Source organism: Alexandromys fortis, unplaced genomic scaffold (genome assembly GCF_014885135.2).
Source record: "Alexandromys fortis isolate MF-2015 unplaced genomic scaffold, M_Fortis_MF-2015_v1.1 scaffold_174, whole genome shotgun sequence".
Lineage (NCBI taxonomy): Eukaryota > Metazoa > Chordata > Mammalia > Rodentia > Cricetidae > Alexandromys > Alexandromys fortis.
The window spans coordinates 3,475,250-3,499,323 of record NW_026068063.1 but is presented as its reverse complement, the minus strand read 5'-3'; the positions used below and the strand labels follow the sequence as shown (position 1 = coordinate 3,499,323).

Sequence of the window (24,074 nt, the reverse complement as noted above, 5' to 3'; positions counted from 1 at the left end):
GCCAGCAAGCCTGGACTACTTGTCGAACCCCAGAGGCAGTGAAAGAATCTATCTCAAAAAAAAAAAAAAAAAAAAGACATCTTCTACATGCACACCCACACACACACCCACATGCACCCGTACACACTCACGAACACACACACAACAATGAAAAAGGAAGCACAAATAACCACTGCATAGTTTATTGCTTTGTTGGCTTTCTTCTCTCCAGCATGGCAGCCCCATGAGACCGGGACTGCCTCTTGGGCACTGTGGCACCCTACCACCCGGAGTGTCTCCTGGCATCCATTAGGAACTCCCTGGATAATCACCAGGAGGCGGGATGGATGTGTGACAGCCCTTAACCAAGGACTTCCATTGTGGTCCTCATATGTGCTCAGATGGGAAGCCCCAGAAGTTCACGGTTGTTGAGGGAAGACAATGGGGAGGAAGACCTGATCTTTAGGGCTGGCACAGTCTATGCCGTCCTCCGTCTGCCAGACGGCAGAGGGTACCGGAACAGCTGGCTTTACCTAGACCAGGGCACAGGTTCTGTGTGCCCATGAAAGCCAGATGAAAGCGTGAATGGCTTGACGAAGGGCAGGGGACACTGGGCTCGCTGGGGATCCCCATGCATTCTGTTGGCAGCCAGTCAGGATGCCAGTCCCATTGCCAGTGCCACTGATTCTCAAAGAAAAAAATCAGAAATCCAGTGGGAAACAGCTCATTTGTAAAGGGAAAACCTCAAAGAGAAAACAAAACTCATCTGTGGGCTGAGAGGGGCTGGATGCTATAACCTGGTCATCTTGGGTGATGTGGGTGGGCTGCAGGAACCCCAAGAATGGCCTCCACGGGGTCTTTGTCTCTCCAGGCTTCTCAGGAAGTCCCAGTCCTGAGACAGGAGATTCAGCTTGCTGGAGAAACTAGCATGCCATCCAGGGGGAAAGTCCAGGGTCACACGCGGCAAGGACCTCTCTTAGTTCCTAGGCTCAGAATGAGACTGATGGCTTTGGCTCTCAGAGTAGGTCCACTCCCTCCATTCCTGGGGTGTGGTCAAGTCAATATTTACCCACTGTTCTCTTTCCTGTGACTTTAAGCACAGACCTCCACCTCTGGGCCAAATCTGGAAAATGGGTACAGTGGTTTGGCCTCATCTCACATAACCTCATAGGGAAAATGGGGAAGGCAAGGGAGAGTAAAGATAGAAGCGTTTCTAAAAATGGAAAGTGCCCATCCTTTTTGTCCTTTGTGAGCAACACCCTTTGGACAGAGCAGAAAGGCCCCTGGCGCCCAGAGGCGGAGATTCTGCAGACTTTACAAGAGAGCTTCTGCTCAGTCTCAGGAGGGACGTGTGCTTCCAGGCTCCAAGACAGACTTCCTTCCATGTGACACAGCAACTGTGACCTTCCTCAACTACTTGGCATCTAGTTCCATGAGCACCCCTGGCAGATGCAGTTGTATTTCCCTAGAGGCCTCTGGGTAAACACATGAACCCCACATATGGTGACCAAGAAATAGAGAAGCTATATAAATAACATAAATACTTTCCCATATATCTTAGCTATATAAATTATTTTCTAAAAACTATACGTATGAGGTAGGCAGAAATACCCTGTGAACGTCTCCCTTAAAGTTCCAGTCTGAGGGGCCCCAGCATGACGATGGTGGGATTTTAGGGGGGAAGAAGAAAAAAGGGCCCATGGAGAAAGAAAGGGAAATGGGGGAGAGGGCCAGATTGAGGGTGTCCTAGGGCATCAGTGTTAATGACCAACCAAAGCCTAGTTCAAGTCCAACTTTGACGCTTCTGCATCCCTAGCTCCCCTAACCATGTTATGGCTGTAGATCAGAGTGCTCTGGTCCTCAAGTTGTTTCAGGCTCCCTTCCTGCCTGTGTAGCCTCCAGGCAGAGCAGGAGTCGGGGTCACAGAGGAGAAAAATGCCTCAGATTACCAAGGAACAGGTCAATCTTCAGCAGAAAGATAGAAAACCAGCCCTCAGTCTACTTTTCCCCTGTAGGCTGTCGATGGGCTTCTTCAGTCAGCAAAGTTGTTCCAGGGATGGGTCTCAGGTCATGGTGGCTCTTCTCTGGAGCATCTGCCATCAGAGATCTTTCCAGCCTTCTTGTGCTGCCCTGGGCCACGGAAGATAGGGTGGCCCCTTCTGAACCCTAGTGCCTTCTTCCTGGAGCTGGCGTGGGTGATGTTCGCTGAGCACCCACTGATTCTGAAGCTTCCTGTTCCTTTAGAGGGGTAGTAACCCCGACAGGGTTCAGGGCGGAAGGAAACTCACAGGAGGGTGCAGCGCAGCAGGCCAAGTGGTCAAAGGCTTTCCAAAGGAGGTCACTTCCTCCTGGTTGGCCTCGGGCCCTGCTCTGGGGAAGCGTACAGCCTCCAGCAGTGACCCCAGTTAGGCCCTTGTCCTGGGGTGGAGAGATACGCAATGCTCCATGAGAAACCTGACCCTGGCCAGGCTATGTGTGGGCGTCTGTGTGGGCCTGTACCTGGGCACTGCTTTCTCTCCTTCCACAGAGGACCTTGGTAGGGGACATTAAACATGCCTACTTGATCCGTCATCAGTCATTCTGCTCCTCTGATAGGAGCCCAAGTGAAGGAGCCATTAGTAAAGGAATGGGACCACTGAAGAGGAGGCTTAGCAAAGACTTAGCCAGGGCTAAAGCCTGAACAAGCAGCGCGAGAACAGGGAAGTAAGCAGACATGTGGCCTCGGGGCCAATCATTCTTCTGTTACTAGGATGGGGGCCTCGCAGCTCAGGGAGACCCCGGTCACAGGGGATCGGTAGAACACTCTCCAGGGTGGTGTTTCAACACGGAGCCTGCCATATCTCATCCAGCCATCAGGACACAGCTCTCCTCCTCTGGGCTGGGACGAAAGGTTCCTTTGGCCACCAAGGAAAAGAGAAAGGGTCACTGTCTCCCGGACTCAACCCTGGTTGCGTTATCTGAGTCCCACTTTGGAGACTGGCTTCGGCACTGCCCTTCTTATGAGCATTAGGGGTCTCGTTGAGCAGAGCTGAATGGCTGTGGGGGACTCGGCTTTCAAGACAAGGACACAAGGAGGCAGCCCTGAGGGCCAGGACGTAAGACTTCAGAGTACACAGGTTCTGTGAACTGAGCCACCCAAGCCTAAAAAGCTTTCCTTGCTCCCAATAAACATCCTGAACAGTCTCCAGTGCGCAAAGTGTCCCCCCCCCACCTCCCCACCAAGGCAGGCATGTGACACCCAGAGCTCTCTGCCATCGGAGTGGGGTCACAACAGTTTGGCCACGCTCAGCTGAATGCTCCCCGCTCCAGCCGGCTCCGCCTTCTTCTTCCATATCCTCCCAATTTTTATTGGCCTTGAGACAGGAAGCTGTTCCTCTCTTCCGGCATAGCATCACTCATGCCCTGCCCTGGTCCTCACAGACTCCCCTCTCTTCTTAGGCTGTTCTGTCCCAAGTCCTCAGCCAGGTTGGCGATCCCGGGACTCAGAGGCAGGGCTTTGTTTCTCTCTCCGAATAGCGGGGAAGGCAGAAGGCAGGCCAACGATCTGTTGGGGGAGATGAGGGGCACACTCTGGTGCACGGCCGGTGCACCGGCAGGTAGGTGCTTGCCGGTGTCCTGTGTGGTGGGAGTCCTGGCAGAACCACAGTCTCACCCGGTGGAGGCCTAGCGCTTGCAGGTATACACCAGCTCCTGCTGTGCACACTGCTGGCACTCCACATGGCAGCACCACTGCACCTGGCAGTGGCAGGAGAAAGCCACCATGCGGCTCTGGGTGTCGTAGCCTCGCCCACAGCACAGGCTGCTGCAGCTCGTGTCCCGAGAACACACCCGGCCTGCTGTGCCTGGAGAGTACTTGCTAGGCCGGCAGAAGCTGGGAGAGTCTTCCATGTAGACCAGGTCCCCGGGGCGAGGTGCCAGGCCCTTGGCAGGCCCACCTGGCTTAGCAGGTGCCCATAGCTCCAGACGGCCCAAAGCCTCGTTGGTGGCACTGGATACCTTGACAGCCGTGTCATAGCGTAGCTTCAGCACCGCGCCAGTCTCGCGAAACGGGGAAAGCTGCTTCCAGCAGGTGCGCACGGCACAGGAGCCCGACACGCCGTGGCACTTACAGGTGGTTCTCAGGCCACTCTTCACAGCCTGCAGAGAAAGGCAGAATGGAGGCCTGTCCGTGCTCTCAGCCTGTCCCGCCATGCCAGTTCCAACAAAGAGTGGCAGCGGAATGAAAGAGGCAAGGCTCACGTGAAGGCCACAAATGGGACCAGTCACTGCGACCTGAGACCTTGGAAAAGGTTTCCCTTCCCCTAGGCAGTGCACTCCTGGGCAAAGGCAGTACAGGCCAGATCTCGGCCAACAGCGTCTCCACTGGCCCAGAGTTCTTGTGTGGTGTACAGCCGGCACAACTGAACGCGCCAGGCCAGTGTTCTAATAGAACTGAAACTCTGGTCTCTTCCTACCTTCTTACTCCCATAGACCTAGAGAATCCTCACTCTCAGTTCTCTTGTGGCTGTGTGGCCTCAGCTATGTCCTTCCCCTCTCTGGGCTTCCTCTCTCCTCTACTTACAAAATGGAGGAGGCCTGGTGGTTGTTTGTTGTTGCACTGGGGATTCCTTTCCTGTTTTATCAAGGTGTGATGCCACGAAGCCTGGGTCAACTATGATGCTGTCTAAGGGTTTGTGCCCTTGGTGCCCAGCAATGTTCAGAGGAGGTTCACTGACAGGGGTCTGAAGTTCATCCTGGGACATATGTATGCTGAGGGTAGGGCGCTGGCCTCCCGTGGATCTTGCTCCCTGCCTCTGCACCCTGCCTGGCATGGCACTCACCTTGATGCCCACATGGGTGTTGTGGGCATCGGCTCGGGCCCGGAGGTCCTTGCTTCCTCTCTTGGGGCCCAGGAAGTTGCTTAGGAACTTGGTGCTGTACTTCAGGTTGTCACCACACACACCCCACTGCCAGGCCTGCCTGCTTTCCAGGCCCGGGGAGTCATCGCAGGTGCAACGCTCCATGCGCCCAGCACTGCAGGCCCGGGCCAGCGCATGCGTGAGGGCAGCCGCAGACATTGCGTACAGGAAGGCTGTTTCCTTGAAGCCTGTGTAGGAGGAGAGGAAGCTCAGAAGCCGTCTGCAGCCCTTTGAAGGTAGGAGTGGGGTGGGGTGGATGGTGGGAAGGGTGAAGGAGTGGGAACCTAAGGACAAAGCTGTGTGAGGCCTTCCTGTTACCTGCCTTTCAGACTCAGGCCGAAAGCTGCCCCTTAAACGGCCTCCAGACTTACTCTGGAGCGTTTGCCCGGCTCTCAGAAGGCAGCAGGGCCGGGCTGCTAATCTCAGTAACTTATGCAAAAAGTGATGTGGGCACCTGGGGAGGACCAAGCTAAAGCTAAACAGTCATCCTGACGTCAAGTGCTTATGTGGCAAGCTGGACAGCCTGTTTCAATGGGTTTCTGAGCTGTCTAATGTCTCTCAAGGACAGAATGGGGGGGGGGTCCTATCTGACATCCACCCAGTACTGGAACAACTGTGCTCACACATTTGGAAGGGACCCCAAATATGCCTCCCCCAGTCCTCCGCTCTCAGTGTATCTGGGACACCGGTGAGAGTTGAAAAGAAAGGGAAGCAGGCCGCTAGCTGTATCTCAGACCCTCCCTGCCACAGACAGTCACTGGCCTGGGGCAGGGGGCGGGGCTGTCCATGGGCATGAACATCACTGCATTTTTCTAGACACCCCCCCCACTGTGGATCCAAGTGAGGTGAGTGGCTCACACCTACAATTCCAGCAGTAGGAAGATGGAGACAGGATGATTGCTGAGCGTTTGGAACAAGTCACATAATGAGTTCCAGGCCAGCCTGGGCTATAGAGCCCTAGTCTCTCAAAATGAATAACAACAACAGAAAGCCTCTGTGTTCCTTCCACTTGGCAGTGGAGTCATACTGTGACCCATTTTCTCTTTCTAGAAGGTGCACTTTCCAAGGGCAACAGGGTCACATTCAGCCTGTGCCCCTGGCCCCTTGCATAGTACCTGGCTCACTGCGCGCTTCTGCGGATGCTCAGCAGATGGATGATGGGGCGGGAGGAGGATGAGGAGGAAGGGGGAATCAGGTGGGAAGGGGAGGGGGGGAATGACGCATCGACAGCTGTGATTAAGGGCGACAGATGAGCGTGTGGACAAAGGAATCTGCCTGACTTGCACATTTGGATCACTTAGTAGGTGGTTGGGACCACCCACCTCCTCTGTCGCCTCTTCCAGGAATGCTGTGTCCTTTCCTCTCTTGGGTTGTCTTTGTTCCTCTGTCCCCCAAACCACTGACCTTCAGCAGACCTTACTAACTCCCCCAGGTCTCTTCTCACTTGGAACTGTGCCCAGGTAGTCAGCACCATAAGGCCCGGGCCTAGCCGGCTCACCGCCCATAACCTCCTGCCAGCCCTCTTTCTCTCTCCCTCCATTCACGCTGGCTTTCCCTGTCCTCCTCCTCCCTCCAAGTTCTCCCTGCCGTCCTCCCCACCTCTCTGGAGCAGGCCAGTCCTCCCCTCCAGGCTGCAGTTCCAACGCTCCTGCCTGAACTGGAACTGACATTCCAGCAGCCCCAGATGTGCCGCATCCCTCAGGGTCTCAGCCAGGCCAGGCTCCCTCCTGCAGAGCTGCTTCTGCCGCCGGGACAGCTTCAGCAGGTCACACTGCTTCAGGTGGGCACCAGCCTGTGCCGGGGCTGCTGCTGTGCCCAGGCCTGGGAAGGGCGTCAGGACATCACGTCCTGTCAGACTGGAGAGAGTGAAAAGGGAGATGGTAAGCTTGGGGTCCCTGCCTGTGGAGGGCAAAAGTTCTCCCCACAGGGGTGGAAGGAGGCTGTCTTCATTTGTTACCCCCTGGGATGGCATGCCGGTCCCACAGGGGTGATGCCCCCATCTTATAGAGTAGAAGACCAAGGTAGCAAGGATTGGTGTAGAACCGCAAACCCAAGTTCTCTGGATTCTAGTCTGTTCTTGTCTCTCCTCGTTCAACTTGCCCGATTGGGAAAGTCACCCCGGGTGCCTGGACACACAGAGCCAGACTGAGTGTGATGGTGCATGCCTGCAATCCCTGCACTTGAGGATCTAAGACAAGAGGATGCTGTGTGTGCAGGGCCAGCCTGGACTACACAGCAAGATCAGATTTCCAAGTCCTGAACTTGAGTGTTCTGTTTCTTCAGCTTTGGAGCAGGGTCTGGAAAGCTGTACTTTCGCCACATCCCCTGGGTGGCTGCTGTGCTCAGGCAAGTATGGGAGATGTGATGTGTGGCATTGCTCACTTCCTGGAAAGGAGTGCCACCTTACTACCAGGGTTAAGTACAGGGAGTGCAGGCTGAACACCAGCCAAGGCCCCTGTGTCCCTCTGTCCTTTGTGTTATATTGCTGCCCAAGGAAGCCTATGATAGTCTAGCTTGTTTCCCGGATCCCAGGTAGATCATCAACCATCTGGCCACTTGGTGCCTGGTACAAATAGAAGCTTGGGTAAAGGAAAAGGGAGTTGGAGAGAGGGAGGAAGAGAGGGAGGGAAAGGGAGAGAGGGAGGGAGGAAGGGAGGGAGGGAGGGAGGGATTCTCAAATCCCAGACTTCATGATCTATATCCAAAGTCATGGATCCTAGAGTCAAGCTGCCAGATTCTAACCTAACCCTGCCATGTCCTAGCTGCAACCTTGAAGCCTTGGCTCCCTCCTTGGCATACATAAACACTAACACCCTTGCCTCCCAAGGCTGCTGTGGGGATGGCATAGAAAGCTCAGGCTAGCCAGACAGGCTTGCCTTCCTGCTGGCTGGCACTTCCCTCTCTCCTCTTGCAAGGTGCCTTGTGTTCTAAGTAGGCAGTGTCTCCCTCTGCCCTGATGTGAAGGTGACATGTGGCTTAGATGGTAGGCATGACCAGTTGGTGGCAAGCCGTGATCCAGAACTAGGACTGTTCCATCTCCCTGAACCTCTCTCCCTATGACAGGGATAGATGTTCATTGTCCCCACCCTGGTGCATACCATGTGGGCGGAACACACATCATTTTCAGACCTAAGCTAGAGAGAGCAGCTCCCTTCTTCAAACCTCTCAGCCAGGGTAAGAGAGCAAAGGTGGGACCAGATGGGGGCTTTCAACTTTTCCACTGGATGTGGCACCTGTCACCTTTGTTCATGTGCCACTAACTAAGGTTAAGTCCTGTGGCCAAGTCCTGAGGAGTCAGAGAGGCCCTTATCCCACAGAGTCCAGGGCATTGGCTCTACTGCTGGAGTCGCCCGCCTCAGCCAGGCCATTTGGCCAGATGCCACAGCCTCTCTGTCTGCTTGAGAAATAGGGAGCCTCACTGGAAGGTGGGGGTCCTGGCGAGGTCCCAGGTGCCCCTGGAGTTTCCAAGTCTATCAGGAGCGCCCAACCCGGTGTGGAGCATATCTCCGAAACACTGAGCACAGACAGATGCTATCGGCTCCCCCAAGCCCAGCCTGTACCCGGCTCCCCTCCCAGACGCGGCGAGGGCAGGGGCCCGTTAAACATTAATCAGGCAGGGGGCAAATGGGTAAGTTTCCAGTCCACCAGGCCTATACCCAGACCCCTCCCTGCAGCCTGGCAGGAAACCCTCGGAGCTTGACCCTGGGCAGGCAAGAAGCAGAGCCTGAGGTCAGGTCCTGCTGGCGAGGCCCCACCTAGAATGGTTTCCAGTGTGGACAGCAGCTCCAGGGCTATAGAGAACACAGGTCATGTAACCTTCAAAAGTTTCTCTTCTCCACACCAGGGCCTGGGTGAGGGATAGCTGGCTCACACAATTCGTGTTTCAGAAATTGGGACTTTGCTTGAAGAAGCAGATACCAAAGAAGAAAATGGTAATGATGGACATTTTGGCCAATGGGGCTACACATCCTTTAAAGCCTGTTTCATAGTCATTAATAATAATAATAATAATACCAGAGGCTGGGAAGTGACTCAGTGAGTAACAGTGTTTGCCTTGGAAGCATGAGGGCCTGAGTTCAAATCTCCTGAACCCATGTAAAGCCAGACGCAGTAGCAAGTGTCTATAATCCCAGTGTTCCTTACGGTGAAATGGGAAGTGAGGCAGATAGTACAGCCAATTAGCACGCACCCACAGCAGCAAATAACAAAGAGAACCTGTCTCAAACACGGTGGAAGGCAAACCACGGCCCAAGGTTGTCTTCCAACCTCCATGCTGTAGTACACTTTTGCCCACCCACCCACCCACCCCCTCACCCCTCCACACACCCACCCACCCACACACACCACAGAGTTAGGTCTAGGAATGCAGCCCAGTTGATAGGGTGTTGGTCTAGATTTAGTCCTGGGTCCTTCTTTTTGTTTGTTCCAGGATAGATTTTCTGTGTAGTTCTGGTTGTCCTAGAACTCGCTCTCACTCAGAAAACTAGGCTGGCCTTGAACTCAGAGATCTGCTTGCCTCTGCCTCCTGATTGCTGGGATCAAAGGTCATGGTCCATAGGCATCCTAAACCACAGAACAAGTTGTAAGACCGGCATATAGTTCAGCTCTATGGTAAAGTGCTTACCTAGGATGAGCTAAGTTTGATTATCAATATTTGAAAAATTAATTAAAAGAACAGATATTATTATTTTACCATTATGATACTATTATATTCTATAGTATATAATACATTAAAATATTGCATTCATTATATTATTGTGGTATATATACATCATATACATATACACATGCCACTTTTTGAGTACCTAGTACTGAGGACTTCAAAATATTATGGACACATGACTGGGTTTTCTGCCACTCAATCCTTCTGTTTATCATGGTTGGCCTATTGTCCCTGTCCATAACTGTGTTTCACATAACCAGGCTGGCCTCAAACTCAGTTGCTCTGGTCTACTGGTTGGATCAGGGATGAACTGATGACCCTGGCTGAACTAATCAGCCTTTTCTCTGGGGATTTAGAATTTGGATAACGAGAGCACACTCTTGCTTTCTCTTCCTTTCTCTCCTTGCATTGCTGGGTCTGAGACCCAGAAAAGAAGCAGAGGAAGCTGAGCCGAGGAGACCGAAGGAACCAAGTGCTCTGAGTGTGGCAGAGGAGAGAGTACAAGGGAGGATGCAGGAAATACCTCTGGCTTGGGCCCCAGAGCCTTCCCGAGGCTCGCCTGCTCTTGCCTGACACGCTCACACTGGAGAGTCATGGCTGGGGGTTGCTTGTTCTCCTAAGGTCATTGTCCTTTGTTATCACATATTGTGCCTGGCTGTAGAATCAGAATTCTTCAGCTGCATTTGTGGCCCTGAAAACACTCTTCTACTCAGCAACAGGCTCCTGCCCTTTTAATTTCACGTAATAGGCCCCGAGATTGATGGCTCCAGAAGCCCAGTATAAAGTCCGTTAACTTTATTAGCGGTAATGACACTTAGTAGCGATTAATGGTCAGGAAAGGCAGCCAAGCACACAGAGGCCTCAGGCCCCACCGGGCCCCAGTCTAACCAGAGCTGCTCTCAGAAAGGGTTCCCCAGAATTTTCATGGGGTTCCCATAGGGCCTAGGAGGGCTCCTAGGGCTCAGTGTCATTTTTATATGCTTTCTTTGTTGCCGTTTGGAAAATAGTCCCTTTGAAGAAACAGCACCACCACAGCAAGTGGAGAATTTGGCTATTTCCTTACCAGGCCTAGTAAGGTCCCCTCTGCTTGCCTGTCCCATGGCACCTGATGTGTGCTGTGTAATACTTTGATTGCATTCTGACAATAAAATCTGCTTTGAGTCAGAGGGCAGAGGTAGTCACTAGTTGACCAAAATTAACCATAGAGGTTTTGGAGGACTGAGGACAGATAAGAGACAGGATCTCAGCCTTTTGGATGGAGGAACGGAAGAAATAGGAGGTCACTGATGTCTTCTCTGCTGCTTCTCTAATCATTCAGGTTCTTACCCTGATATCTGACTCTCAGTTTTTTATTGATAAAGAATAATTAGATAAACACATCAGACGTGGAAGGTTCATCCAACCCACAAGAATTCTGAACACTCCAGATGATAGCCTTTTTAGTGGCCAGCTGGTATGATATCTGGCACCCCAAGTTCAAGGACCCCACCTTCCAATCAGCCACATGTTAGCTGAGACACTCGGGAGCGAAACGGACAACCAAAGAAAAGAAGACTAACGGGGTCTGCTCTGTGCCAATCAGAAACTCACACACAGGTCACCATGTCACCTGTGACTAGGATCAAGATGACAGAGGAGGCGGAGCTTATGGGCTCGCTAAGTAGCCTTTAGTACCGTGGGGACAGCAGTTCCTTAGGACTTCTGCCTGACTCCATGTCCTTGAGCCACTGGGACCACAATCTGTGCTCTGGCCCAACGAGGCCCCCACTCCTGTCTCCTAACGCCACCTTGACCCCTGACCTCTCTTTTTCCTTACAAAACAACAGCCTATGTGAGCAGCCTTCTTCTCTTCATTGCCAATGTGCTGTGTCCCTTGGGTCCCAGCCTGGGTCCATGGTCCCCAGTACTCATGCTGGTGATAGACAAGAAGCCCAGAGGATAAGACAGCCTCTGGCTTTGATTCTTAGGCGAGACCAACTGTTTCTAGCCCCAAATCTCTGTCCACTGTTGGTTCTTCCTTTCCCAACCACAGATCTGGTTAAAGCTGCCTTGTCATGATGCCCCTTCAGGAAGCAATGGAAAGCTACTCGTGAACCCCAGGGGCCACTCAACAGCACCCAAAGGAAGCAGAACACTAACCAATACTCCAATGTGGAGAACCCCAGGACCTCGTGTCCCCCAAACCATTCTGCCCTCAGTAGTCTGGTCCCAGACTTTTTCCTCTCATTCAAAGGTGACCTCAGGGATGTCATCCCTGGACTTATTCCATTTCATAAGCAAGTATACACACTGGCAAGGCCCTGTGCCTCTGGGTACCTGGTCTATGAGACGAAGACAACTGCAGTCTCTGCTTCTCAGGATTGCTGATGAGATCATGCTAGCTAATGTCTGGGGAGTTCCTAGAACGGTCCCCGGCACACAGTTAGCTCCAGGTAAGTATTCCGTTATTAAACACCAACTGTGTACATGGTGCTGAATATAAGGACACGGTCCTGCCTTCCAGAGGCCCACAACCTAGAGGGAATTTGGTTGGACTAAAGAGTCATCTAGACTTTCAACAGTCCAAGGACCCAGATAAAGAAGAAAGCTTTGAATCAGCCTGGCTGCCTGAGGAAGAAAAGGTAGTCTAGGTGACAGCCCGACCTTGGCTCGGTTCATCTTGCCAGCTGCAGTGGGAGGCAGAAACATTCCAGGCCAGGGAAGACAGCTGTTCTTCCAGCTGTTTCTGCTCCAGATGATCTGTAGGTTCCAGTAAAGGCAGTCCCAGCATGTGGGTGGTGAGGTGGGATGGGGAGAGGCAGGTGATATTCATGGGATTAGATTAATGCTGGAGTATCTGGACTCCTGGCTGGAGGGACAAGGGGCTGAGCCTGGTGCCAGGGCCTGTGCCAAGTGCAGGCTGCTGCTAAGAAGCAGGAGAGCCTGAACTGCCTGGGGCCTTGGCCACAGCCCTGCAGAGCCCCACTAGATGCTCCTGATAACGACTTCCGCTGCAGGGCCGTTTGCATGGTCAGTGCTCCCTTTGTGCTTTCATCTTGAGCATCTTGGGGCCCCGTCCTGGCTCTGTCTGAGCCTCCGCACACTCCCACACCCATGTCTACACTCCCACACCTGTGCACACACTATTCCTCCTTCTCTCTCCTCTCCCCAGCAGGGGGCAGCTCCATGGGGGCAGTACCTGCCTGGACACTGGCCAGTCCTTCTTAAAAGAGAGTGTGTCCAACAGCCACCTCGGGCTTCTCACCCCAACTTTGCCACGCTCTCCTGGACATCTTCATCTTTGGATCCCTTTTTCTGAGGCTCCTGAGGCAGCTTGCAAATACCCTCATGAAGACATCTGTACTTCAAAGCCTGATTTGATTGGTGGCTACTCTTCCCAGGCTACAGCTTTCTGGTCTTTCCAGCCATGACATCTCATTCCTTCATTCGCCAAGCATCCTTCACGGGGGGCCCACACACAGGCACAGGACCACTTGCTATGTCTCTCCCTGGCTCCATGCCCTGCTCCCTCCATAACTTTAACCTCATAGCCCAGAAGCATAGCCCTAGGGGATGGAGCTGGCTACAGCCTCCTACCTGGAACTCATGCAGATGCTGGTTCCCCACTCTGGTCCCTCCTCAGAGAGAAAAGAACCTGGCCCAGCTGTGGGCTTTGTCTCCACATTTCCTGTCTCCCAGGCTGTGAGCTGAGTACGGCATTAGGGAGCTGCTGGAGGAGCTGAGTGGGCAGTGGCAGCCAGCCATACAGATAGCATTTTACATCTCTAGTCTCCTGATTTAGAGCCGCGGATTCAACATCTGCAGAGGAAACACTCCCACACCCTGCCCCTCCCTCTGCACAGGCAGAAGCTGGGACGGGAGGTCTTTGTTCCTGGCGGGCATCATTCAGGTGGCAAAGTGGCCACAGAGGGTCCCCAAAGCCAGTCCTGTGCAGAGGGAGTCTTGGCCTCTGAACATCTGGAATTACAAGAATCTACCAGGGCATTGGCTGGATACAGACGACATCCCTGGGACATGACACGTCAGAAGACATCTTCTCGTCTGGACCAAAGGTTTTGCCCAGGTGACTCCTGGGAATTTTACAGAAGCTGATGGAAAAGGAAAGTCTGATGCCCATGGAATTCATATAAGATATATCATCCAGGGTGGCCATGGCAGGGGTGGGCGGTGGTCCACATGTCCTGGAAGTTTCTGCCTAGTCTAGGAAGCAAAACCAGCCGGCCAGTGCCTGAGGTGCTGGGTGTTTGGGAAGGGGCCTCTCAGTACTTTCCCCAAGCCTTCTGGATAGGTGGGAAGACTGGGAAATGGGACCTTGATTAGGGAGAGGAAGACTGTCCCTTTAAAGGGCATTTTCCTGGTCTGAAATTCAGTCTCAGTTCAGTCTCCTCAGCTGCAAGTCAGAATAAGGCTTCAGTAGAAGGGGCCTGACTCTTCAGATTAAAGTAGGAGAACGCAGCACCAGAGCTTCAGAACTAAGCTTTGTAGGGAGAGAGAGAGAGAGGGGGGGGGGAGAATATAAATTCAGTCTTTAGCTTAGCTCTGAAGACAAGTTCCCCCAGTTTCTTGGGCACACAGGCCCCAAGTAACTCTGGGAAGAGCAACTTCAGCCACACACAAGGTGGGTGCTGTGCAGGGGTGGGGACAAGGAGTAAGTACATCCTCTTCCCCCAGCTCCACCCTAACTGTGGGATCCTGGCTCCTAGCCTGAGGGATTCAGCTAGGGGATGTTGACCAGCTCACTAGCCTGGCAAGCCCCAGAGTGTGGCACCCTCTCTCCACAGGTAGAGATCCATGACTGCGCATGCTCACTCTGGGTCAACAACAGTCCGTGGTCTGTTGGCAAGGGCTCAGGTAGGGCTGTCACTTTCCTCCTGTGGGTACCAGGAGTGGCTACAGCTACTACTCTCTTCCCTCTTCTCCAAGGAGAGGAGAGGCACCCCACCCCCGGCCAGAGAGCCACCCCTAAATACTCAAGTAGAGCAAGAGTTGCCCAGGGCAGCCTGGAGAGTTGGGGGAGTCCAAGATGCTCTCTTGGGAGTAGAGCAGGACCCCAAGAGCTTCCCACCTTGGCTGGTGTTGACCCCAGCAGGGCTGAAGCAGAGGGCTGCTCCCGCAGGTCAGGCTGGGATAGCCTCTTCCCATCCTCCTGCCAGGCCGATCTCGGTCCAGCCCCCACCCCCCTTCCCATGCTGCCACTCCTGCCGGCAAGGTCTTTTCCTGGGTTCAAATCCTTTGTGTCCCCTAGAAACGTTTCTAGCCACTGCCTTTGAAAACACTTAAGTCAGTAATGCAGGAAGTGAAAGAGGTGACTCTGGGGGAATGGGTGGCACCCAGGCCTCCTCCAGGAAGTCCTTGTCTGACAGTCCCTTCTCCCCATCTTTGTCTTTTGCCACCTTCACACATATGATGCCTTCCATTCTACATGGTTGGCTGCGTTATTTCTCCAAGTCGTAGGTGAACTCTTGGGTGGAGGTTGGCATGATTTCTTGGAACCTTAGTGGTTACCCCTCGCTCACCATTCCCCTAGGAGAGATGCTCCTCAGATGCCTGCTGGCTATATCAGCCCTGTTGTTCAGTGTAGTTCATGTTCCTCCTCAGCTTCCCCAAGACTCACCCTGATGGCTTCCCCCATCGTCTTGCTCACAGGCTGCAGGGCCACCCTCTCCAAACAAATGCAAATCTCTAGGGAAGACATTGGGAAGGGGCAGGGCTCTGCAGGAGCCTGTCAGTCGCCATACCCTCCCCCACACTCACCATGATTATTTCTGTACCCTCTTCCCAACCAGACTTCAGGGTCATCTGGTTCTAGCCACTCAGACCCTGTAACATCTCAGGGAGCTAGGCCAGGTCCCTCTGAACTTCAGATCCTGGGGTTGAGATATACTGGAGCTCCCTCCTAAACCTGCCGAGGACCAGTCGAGAAAATGACCCATGTCTCTTTAAATGCAGCTTGCACAACCTCTTATGGTGACATGGTACCATGGGGTCACAAACCTTTATCAGTAATCCAAACTCAGTGAACCCCAGGGCTTTGGCACAATTGGGATGAACTTACCCACTCAGAGTTCAAACCAAAACGTGTTATGGTCTTTGTTTATCCCAACCTATTAATGTTCTCCATGAAAATTAACCAAGCAGCTGTCTCTAGGTGCTGTGTTCTGTGGGAGCAAGTACACCATAGGACCTCTCTAAGCCCAGAGGCAGTTTGAATTGCAAACCATACCTGGCCTGGAAGCTATTGTGATGTCAAAGAAGACCTCTCTTCTTGCCCTACTAAGTCTGTCCTGGCTCCTTCAGTCTTCATCTCTCTAATGAGGGGTCCCAGATAGAGGCAACCACCTGACCTAAGAGCTCACCCTTCTCCAGTCCATCCCTGCTGCCCATGAAATGCCCAGAGTGACCGACTCCAGGAGCTTGAGTGGCATCCCCTCTCCCCTTCTTCACATCTTGTGCTGACAGAGGGAGGTCAGGGAATGGCACAGGCATGTGAGAAGTGCAAGGAGCCAAGGATCTGCAAAAGAGAACCTGCAGTGGGCATAGAAGGGGCACAAGGGAAGGGGAGGGCCAGCAAGAGAAAATGAATATTGTCCACCTAGACATTCACCACAGGACAGGGGTGACATCAAAGGCTATAAGGACAGGACCCAGCTAACAACAGGACCCTAAGACAGCTCTGGGCACAGGGAGCTTGAAAAAACTAGAGAAGTGAGCACAGGAAAACGTAGATAATAAGAGTCGAGGACATGCCATGCAGGAGGCACTGCATATATGAAAATAAAAGACTTAGCAGCAGTGGGTCCCAGCTGCCGGGTACAGACAGACCCGGTGGAGCGGGAAGAACAAGGCAGGGGCAAAGAGGTCACTCAGAATTCTCACAAACCAGGTAGAGTTCAATCTTGGCACAGCTAGAGGCTCGCTGTGCGACTCTGGGTGAATCCTTGGTCTGTGTACGCTTTCTCCAGTTGGCGGTATAAGACGACAACATGTCAGCACCAGCCTCCTGGGGTATCACAATGACTAAGTGGCATCTTGCACAGAAAATGGCGAGCTTGGGGAAATTCGCTTTGATCCCAGTTATAGGACAGTTGGGAGAAAGATGCGAACAGGAAGGAACAGATGTGCCCAGAAACATTCCCTAGCGGGATGTGAGGCAGTCCATGGCCTTGTGGCGTGCTTTCTGTAAGGTATGGGGTGGAGGTGACATTTCAATACTTCATGTGCATGTCTGAAGGTAGGCATTGCAGGGGAATGGAACCCGGGGTCTTGCCTATGCTCTTGACACACCATTATCCCTCACAACAACCCTGAGACAGAAAGATTAGCCCATTTTCTGTCCCGATGTCAAAATGGCTGACTTGTCCTGTGTCATTTAGTAAATCTCAGTGGAGGATTTGAACTCTGATCTGTGTGGCTCAGAGTCCAGTCAACCTGGCTAGCCTAGAACTAACTATGCAGACCAAACTATCCTTGAACCCACAGAGATCTGTCTGTTTCTGCCTCCCAAGTACTGAGAGCAAAAGTGTGTGCCACTACCTCCAGCTAGCCCAGTGCCTCCTACGTTAGAGTGGCGGTCCTCGGCCTTCCTCACGCTGTGACCGTTGTTCCTCATGTTGCGGTGACCCCCAACCATAAAATTATCTTCATTGCTACTTCATAACTCTAATTTTGCTACTGTTATGAACTGTAATGTAAATGTCTGTGTTTTCTGATGGTCTTAGGCGGCCCTTTTAAGAGTTCATCCATAAGGCCGGGCGATGGTGGCGCACGCCTTTAATCCCAGCACTCGGGAGGCAGAGGCAGGCGGATCTCTGTGAGTTCGAGACCAGCCTGGTCTACAGAGCTAGTTCCAGGACAGGCTCCAAAGCCACAGAGAAACCTTGTCTCGGGAAAAAAAAAAAAAAAAAAAAAAGAGTTCATCCATAAAGGGGCCGTGCTCCATGGGTTGAGAAACACTGTACTAGAGCCGGGCTTTGGTTATTCTCATCTTGCTCCGTTGCTACCAGCATAGGAGGAGCCCTAGTCGATGATTTGGCACATTTCCTGAGACCAGCCAACTCCCAAAGGCACTAATATCTCATGCTTAGATGATTCCAGCAGGAGAGGATGCGTGCTCAGCCTCCCTTCCCCCAGTCCACTTCTCTCAGGAAAGCTACACCGTTCGCTGAGGTGACTGGTTTGACCCAGAGCTCGAGGCTAAAGCACTTGCCTTCGGGGATCACGGCTCAAGCAGGGGCAGGCAACCTGAAGTCCTTCCCTTAGACACAGTGATTGCTATCAGGGAGCCTGCCTGTAGTCCATCACTCCATAGCTGCAGGGTTCCCTTTACCTTTCCCCTCTTACCCTGTCTTACTCAGGACTCCGTTCCCATTTCTAAAAGTATGGGAGCGGGAAATTAAACAAAAACTGAATCTACCTAATTATGGAAGAAACTTTGACATTATCTGTGAGACCTAAGCCAGGTGTGGTGGTGCAGGCCTACAATGCCAGCATTCGGGAAGTAGCGGGATGGGGAGTAAAGGAACAGGATTTTAACACCAGGTTTAGGAATATCATGAGTTTGAAGCCAGTCTAGGCTCCTGAGACCCCACCTTAACCCCATGTCCCTGTTTCCCACACAAAGAATGTTGCAAGAGAGCTATACACTGGGAACTACAAAATAGCTCTGAGGGCAATTTGCAAAGCACCCCCCTCCCCCCGCCCCTGACAGACATGGGTTGTCAGGAAGCAGCCCTACTCCATCTTCTGTGACTTGGTTTCTAGATTCAGCCCAGTCATAGTCAAACTCCCAGCAGGCTTTTGTGCTGAAGCTGTCAAGCTGATGCTAAAGTCTACGTGGAAACACAAAGGTCCTGGGCAGCCAGAGCAACTTTTGAAAAGAAAGTGAAGGCATTTGTGGCGCTTTGTCTCTGACTTACTCTAAGGCTCTGTGCGGGAAGCAGTGTACCTGGGTCTCTATCTCCCATCATGCATCCAAATTCACAGACTTACGTGTGAATGTGGAGTCTGCGGAGCATCCAGAGAAGACATGGGGGGAAAGGCATACAAGAAAAAGTGGATAGTGCGTGGAATGCCATCAAAATTCAAAACCTCTGTCTGTCCTGACTGCCCACCCCACCGTCTTTCTGGGGATCGAATATAGGAATTCTCATATCCTAGGCAAGTGCTCTAACACTAAGCTAGATCCCAGTTCTCTTTTTGAGGCAGGGTCTCACTAAGCTGTTCCGTCAGGCCTTGAACTTGTGTGTGTGCTGCATTAGCCCGAGCAGCAGGAATCACAAGCCTGTCCCCCTAATCCTACCTCAAACTTCTGCTCTTTAGAAGTATCGAACCAAAGACAGGTAAAATATTGCCAATACTTTTGACAAAGGACTTGTGTCCAAAATATGTAAAGAAAGCCTAGAGTTGATTAATATAAAGACAACCTCCCCCAGAGAAGATATTCTAATAACCATATGAAAAAGTGTTCAACCCATCATTCACCAATGGGACAATACAAATTAAAGCCACAATGAGATACTAGTACAACTTAATAAAACAGCAACAATTAAGGTAGAAGAAGGCTAGCCGCATGCAGCAACTGGAATGTTCAGACATTCCTGTGTAAATGGCATAGCCAAGTTGGAAACCATTTGGCCATTCCCTATAAATTAAACATACACCTAGTAGGTGACCCAACAATTCAGTCCCCCAGACAGTTACCGAAGAGACATATGTCCACAAAAGAGCTGTTCATGGGTGCTCACATCAGCTTTTTTTTGGGAATAGTTGAAAACTAGAACTAACTCAGATGTTCATTAATTATGGAATCAAAAAAATGTGGTATGCCCAAATAATAGAATACTACTCAGGAGCCAGGTGGTGGTGGTGCACGCCTTTAATCCCAGCACTTAGGAGACAGAGGCAGGCAGATCTCTGCGAGTTCAAGGCCAGCCTGGTCTACAGAAGTGAGTTCCGGGACAGCCAGGGCTACCCAGAGAAACCATGTCTTGAAAAAGAAAACAAAACAAAAAGAATGCCACTCGGGAATAAAGAGGAAAGAGCTACTGAAATATGTAGCAACACAGATAAATCTCAATAAACAGTATCTACAAATGTATAATAATCATGGTCAACTCACAGAAACTATAAAGGTGTATCCGTTTGAAAGACCTAGATCGTGTTCTTAAAATGAATGTGGTATATTACATGTAACGAGAACTTGGGGAAAATACAGGTGATGTTTTGTTTCTTCCATGAACCCACAAGGACAGCACCTGAACAGTCACACTGGCCAATCATCTGGGCTCTCCCAGGGTGCTGTGACCACAGAGAGAGGCCAAGTCTGTCCTGACTCTGAGATACCTGTGATGTGTCATTTGATCAAGTCTCTTGTCTACAGAGTCCCTAACACCTGGAGCCCCCACGTCTCCTCACCCTGACAGACCTGGATGTTCAGGGATTCCTAATGGTCTTGTGACTTAGCCTGGATTGACAGACAGACAGAGCTTATGTGTGGTCTCTGCACATGCTACATCCCATCACCCAGTTCAGTCCTGAAGTCCCCCCAGGTGCTTTATCATAGATGTTGCTCCAGTGTGTATACATCTACAGAGGGCCAGAGGGATGGACGACCATGGTATCAACCTCGATGATGCTGTCTATCTTTAAGATAAGATCTTCCACTGGACTGGAGCTCATCAGTTAGCCTAGATTAGCTGGCTCAGTATGTCCCAGGGATCCTCCTGTCTCAGCCGCCCCAGCGCTGAGACATGCCACCACATGTAACTTTTTTACATGCGTGCTGGGGATCCGAACTCAGGCTTTCATGCTTGTGAGGCAAGCGCTTTACTGATGAGCCATCTCCCAGCCCTGTAGATGCAGCTTTCTAAAGCATAGTTGACTTCAGCGGTCCTTTGCAAGTGCGTGGCCTCTGTACTGGTGGAGTTCCTTTCTTCTCTAGGGACAGACAGAAAAGGCTGCAAAAGCACAAGCCTTCGAGTCCCAGGTCTGAATCCCAGCCTTGCCTGCCGCTGACTGTGCGACTCTCGGGAAATGTTTTAACTTTCTAGGCTATCACTGATACTAACGCCCATCTTCAAGGCAGGTGTTCAGCTTGGGCGCTGAAGGTCCAGCAGGGTCCCTACTAGGCACTGAGTGCTCAGTGCAGGCTTGTCCTTGGCATTCCAGCCACCTCATGTCCTATTGCTATCCTTTGAGAGTCCACCTGGCAAGTTAGAAGGCCATGGAACCCCGTCTGCACCACTTTGAGGAACGCGTGGCCTCTTCCACTATAGCCGAGAGGGTCTGAGAGAATTCACCAAGCAGGAGAGGGAGGCCACTTTCCAACCCTCAACCTCTGCAGATGCTGTGCCCTTGGGACATCACACAATGACAGCTTATGAGACTGTTCCCTATACAAGACAGAGAACCAACGTGAGGCAGGGCCTGGTTTCTATCCTGTCCCTAATTGGCTGTGTGACACCAGGCGACTTCTCTGGACTTTCTGCTTTCTACCTACCCAGGAATTGCTTTAAGGGTCCTATGAGAGTAGGGGCTTGGTGCAAAAATAATTTATAGACTTCTCCTCGGCTTTGTTACGTCACTATGGCCACCACTGAAGCGGGCTACAGGCAACAAAAAAGCCACTGCTTGCTCCCTGTGGCTTGGCAGGGGGACACCTGATCTGAAAAATGGGGAAAACAGGTGACCTTTTTGAAGCAGGGGGTTGGTCACTCCTCACTCTGAAGTCATTGGCTGCGAAGACCCCAAAACGACTGGGACCAAAATTGCTGTCACCTGTCTCCTCATCGCTGAACCCCCTTTCATCAGGAAATAAAGGACGGTATTTCATGTCGGTATTTCATGTTATACTTAGAAATGAGGCTTCAAAGGCGGCTGACCTAAGGACGGATAGGCTCATTGCTCCACGGTCTCCCTAGAGTGTGGATGACGGACACCAGAGGAGCAAATGCTGACGGGAAGCTAGGAAACCTGGTCCGACTAAGTCACAAGAGAGTCTGCCCCCTCACCCCCAAATGGGGCCTACCCATTCCCCGGGCCCAAACATTTGACAGCATGAGGCTTGTGTGTGCCTTTTCAGTTCTCCCAAGGAGGGGTTCCAATACTCACCCCCTCAGTCTGGCTCCAGACATAACTAACCATCTCCCCTCTTATTTTCAAGGCTGTCCCTTGCTCCCCTGCCCCCAAATTTGTTCCCTTTCAAAACACCAGCCAGGGTGGCCCAGGCCTCTTGGGATCCCCTCTCCTCCTACCTTCTCTGACCTTCACTCCTGCCTCCAACCAAAAACCCAAGGGAACACAAGGGTCATGGAAATGGTTGCTGTTGCTTCCTCCTCCATCCCTCAGAGACTGCTAGGTCTCGGATACCTGGAACCCTCTTGGTTTCCTATACCAGCATCCTCAGTAGCAGTAGTTGGATGCTTATTGCATGCTAGCCACTATCCTATGGACAGCATAAGCGCTAAACCAGGCACTGCTATCCACATTCTACAGACCAGGCGCTAAGGAGCAGAGTCGCTAAGCGAGGCAGTCAGTGGCACAGAACCCTGAAAGTGGCAAGATCGAACTCAGAGCTTGAGTCCTCTCCCACTGAGGGATGTTCTTTCCGGCTGAACCTACACCTGCTGCTCTGGGGGTGGGTCAAAAGGAGATACTGAGTCCCCAGCAACTGGGCAGTCTTCTCTGGTCATCATTCACTAGGTTCTGCACTAGGGTTGGGATTGACAATCCCTCCCCGTGTATTTCAGGGGAGGTTGTTGCTTATCGTCCAGGCACATTTTAGCCAGGGGTCATGACCTGGAAATTAACCTGCAGTCCCTATTCCAGCCTGTGAGGTTGCCCCAAGAGCCTCACATGCCCTCTGGGGTGGCTTCCTCAGAGCAGCCTCGGGCCTGTTGCTTGCTGCGCTCAGACTATGAGCCTTGTCTGACAAGGGGTGAAGCAGTCAGAAAAAAAGCCAAGTTTAAAATTAAGTATTTGGAACCTGCTTTGGGTGGAGGTCAGGAAGGTAACTTTAAAATCCATGATCCCTGCCATCACCACCAGCCCAGCCCTCACCAAGAATCTGCAATTCAGGTTCAGGGAAGACATTTACAGACAAATGCTATTTTACTTCTTCCTTCCGACCATCTCCCTCAGGTTCCCGCCCCACTTCCCAGTTGTTACCACAAACTGTAATCATTTTCTTAGCCATGTACGCCCCCAAATGAGCCTCTTTCCCTCTCTTTGCCATGAACCCTAGAATTCACGTCCCCACTCCTGTTTGGGGTTTAATTTGATCGCATTTTCTTAGAGACCTGGCCTGCAGTCCCGGGATCTCCCACGTCCTTGGATCAGCAAAACTCTCAGCGCCCACTCCTCCCCCCGCCCCTACCCACCAATCCCTCCACCCAGCCAGGTGTTCAGGTCCCAGATCTGCGGGGAGAAAGTGAAGGATACAGAAATCTCAGGCTAGGGGTGTGGCTGAACCGAGCCCAGGATGGGGACTGACGGGGCACAGAGAAAGTATCCGAAGAGGACACGGGAGCCCGAGCCCACACTTGGACCGGCAGGGACAGGGCGTGCTGGGGGTATCAGGCTAGGATTCCAGGCGCGAGCAGGGCTTAGGCTGGAGTCTGACAGCCGCCAGGCTGAGAAACCGGGTGGGGCAGGGGACCCAGACTTGGATTCGGGAAAGGGAGGTGAAGTCTAAGCTCAGAGAGCCAGGGATAGAGATCCGGGCGCAAAGTGCGCCCGCAAGGCGGTCGGGGTCCTGTCTGGGCAAAGGGCTGAGTTCGGGGCCTCGCAGGGATTGGAACCGGGACCAGGCACGCGGAGAGCGGGGATGCGACGGGCACTGACCCGAAGTAGGCGGCGGCGGCGGCGGCGGGCAGCGCCAACAGGCAGAGAGCGGCCAGGACCAGCGCGGGCGCGGGGCGCATGTTGCCGACTGCGGGCGCACTCTTGCATCTCCTCGCGCCACTGGGCGCTCGCGGCGCCGCCACCAGCCGCCCGTGGGGCTTTAAACCTGGGTGGGGCGGAGCGCAAGCCTCCCGGAGAGTGAGCGGCGTGGCCGGCGAGCCCCCTCCCTGCCCCATTGGCTCCGCCGCGCTCTGCCCGCCTCATTGTGGGAGGGGCCATTGCCAGATCCCGCCCCGCCCCAGGTGAGCTCTCACCTGGAGTCGCGCCCAGTCCAGGACAGAGGGCAGGATGGTGCAGGACCCAGGGCCCGGAGAGGCAGAAATGGAGGTTTGGGGGTCAAGGAGATGTTGCCTCTCCCTAGGGGGATGCAGGGGCAAGTGAGCTCTGTTCGGAGCTGAATAGTGAAAAAGGGGCGACTCGCCTGGACTCTAGCGCAAAACCTCGTGGTCGTGGTTGTCCTGCTGGGCGGGTTCAGCTTTCTCTGCACAGGGATTTAGAAGGCTGCGAGTCCTTCTCTAACAGTAAGAGAAATTCACATCCGATGACTGGGAGAACTCTTGGTCAGAAGGCAACACAGAGGGCACCTGACCTTAAACACAAGGCTGGTGGTCGTGAGCGAGGTGCCAACAGCCGTG

At 52.7% G+C, this 24,074-nt stretch overlaps 1 protein-coding gene across 1 annotated transcript; it reads right to left on the bottom strand.

Moving 5' to 3' along the window:
• Positions 1-176: 176 nt before the first annotated feature.
• Wnt9b (Wnt family member 9B) lies at positions 177-23,501 on the bottom strand. The gene is made up of 4 exons (XM_050120451.1): positions 23,380-23,501; positions 6,477-6,733; positions 4,800-5,065; positions 177-4,116 (listed from the first exon to the last, which is right to left on the bottom strand). The coding sequence occupies exons 1-4, from the start codon at positions 23,457-23,459 to the stop codon at positions 3,643-3,645; spliced, it is 1,077 nt and encodes a 358-aa protein (XP_049976408.1). The 5' UTR covers positions 23,460-23,501; the 3' UTR covers positions 177-3,642.
• Positions 23,502-24,074: the final 573 nt, after the last annotated feature.

What these genes read in the sequence shown, in the direction of transcription:
- Wnt9b (XM_050120451.1), bottom strand. Translation starts at nt 23,459, where the DNA reads ATGCGCCCCGCGCCCGCGCTGGTCCTGGCCGCTCTCTGCCTGTTGGCG. An exon ending in GCCGCCGCCGCCTACTTCGG is followed by an intron (nt 6,734 to 23,379) that starts GTCAGTGCCCGT and finishes CACTCTCTCCAG; the next exon opens with TCTGACAGGACGTGATGTCC. An exon ending in ACACCCATGTGGGCATCAAG is followed by an intron (nt 4,117 to 4,799) that starts GTGAGTGCCATG and finishes CTTTCTCTGCAG; the next exon opens with GCTGTGAAGAGTGGCCTGAG.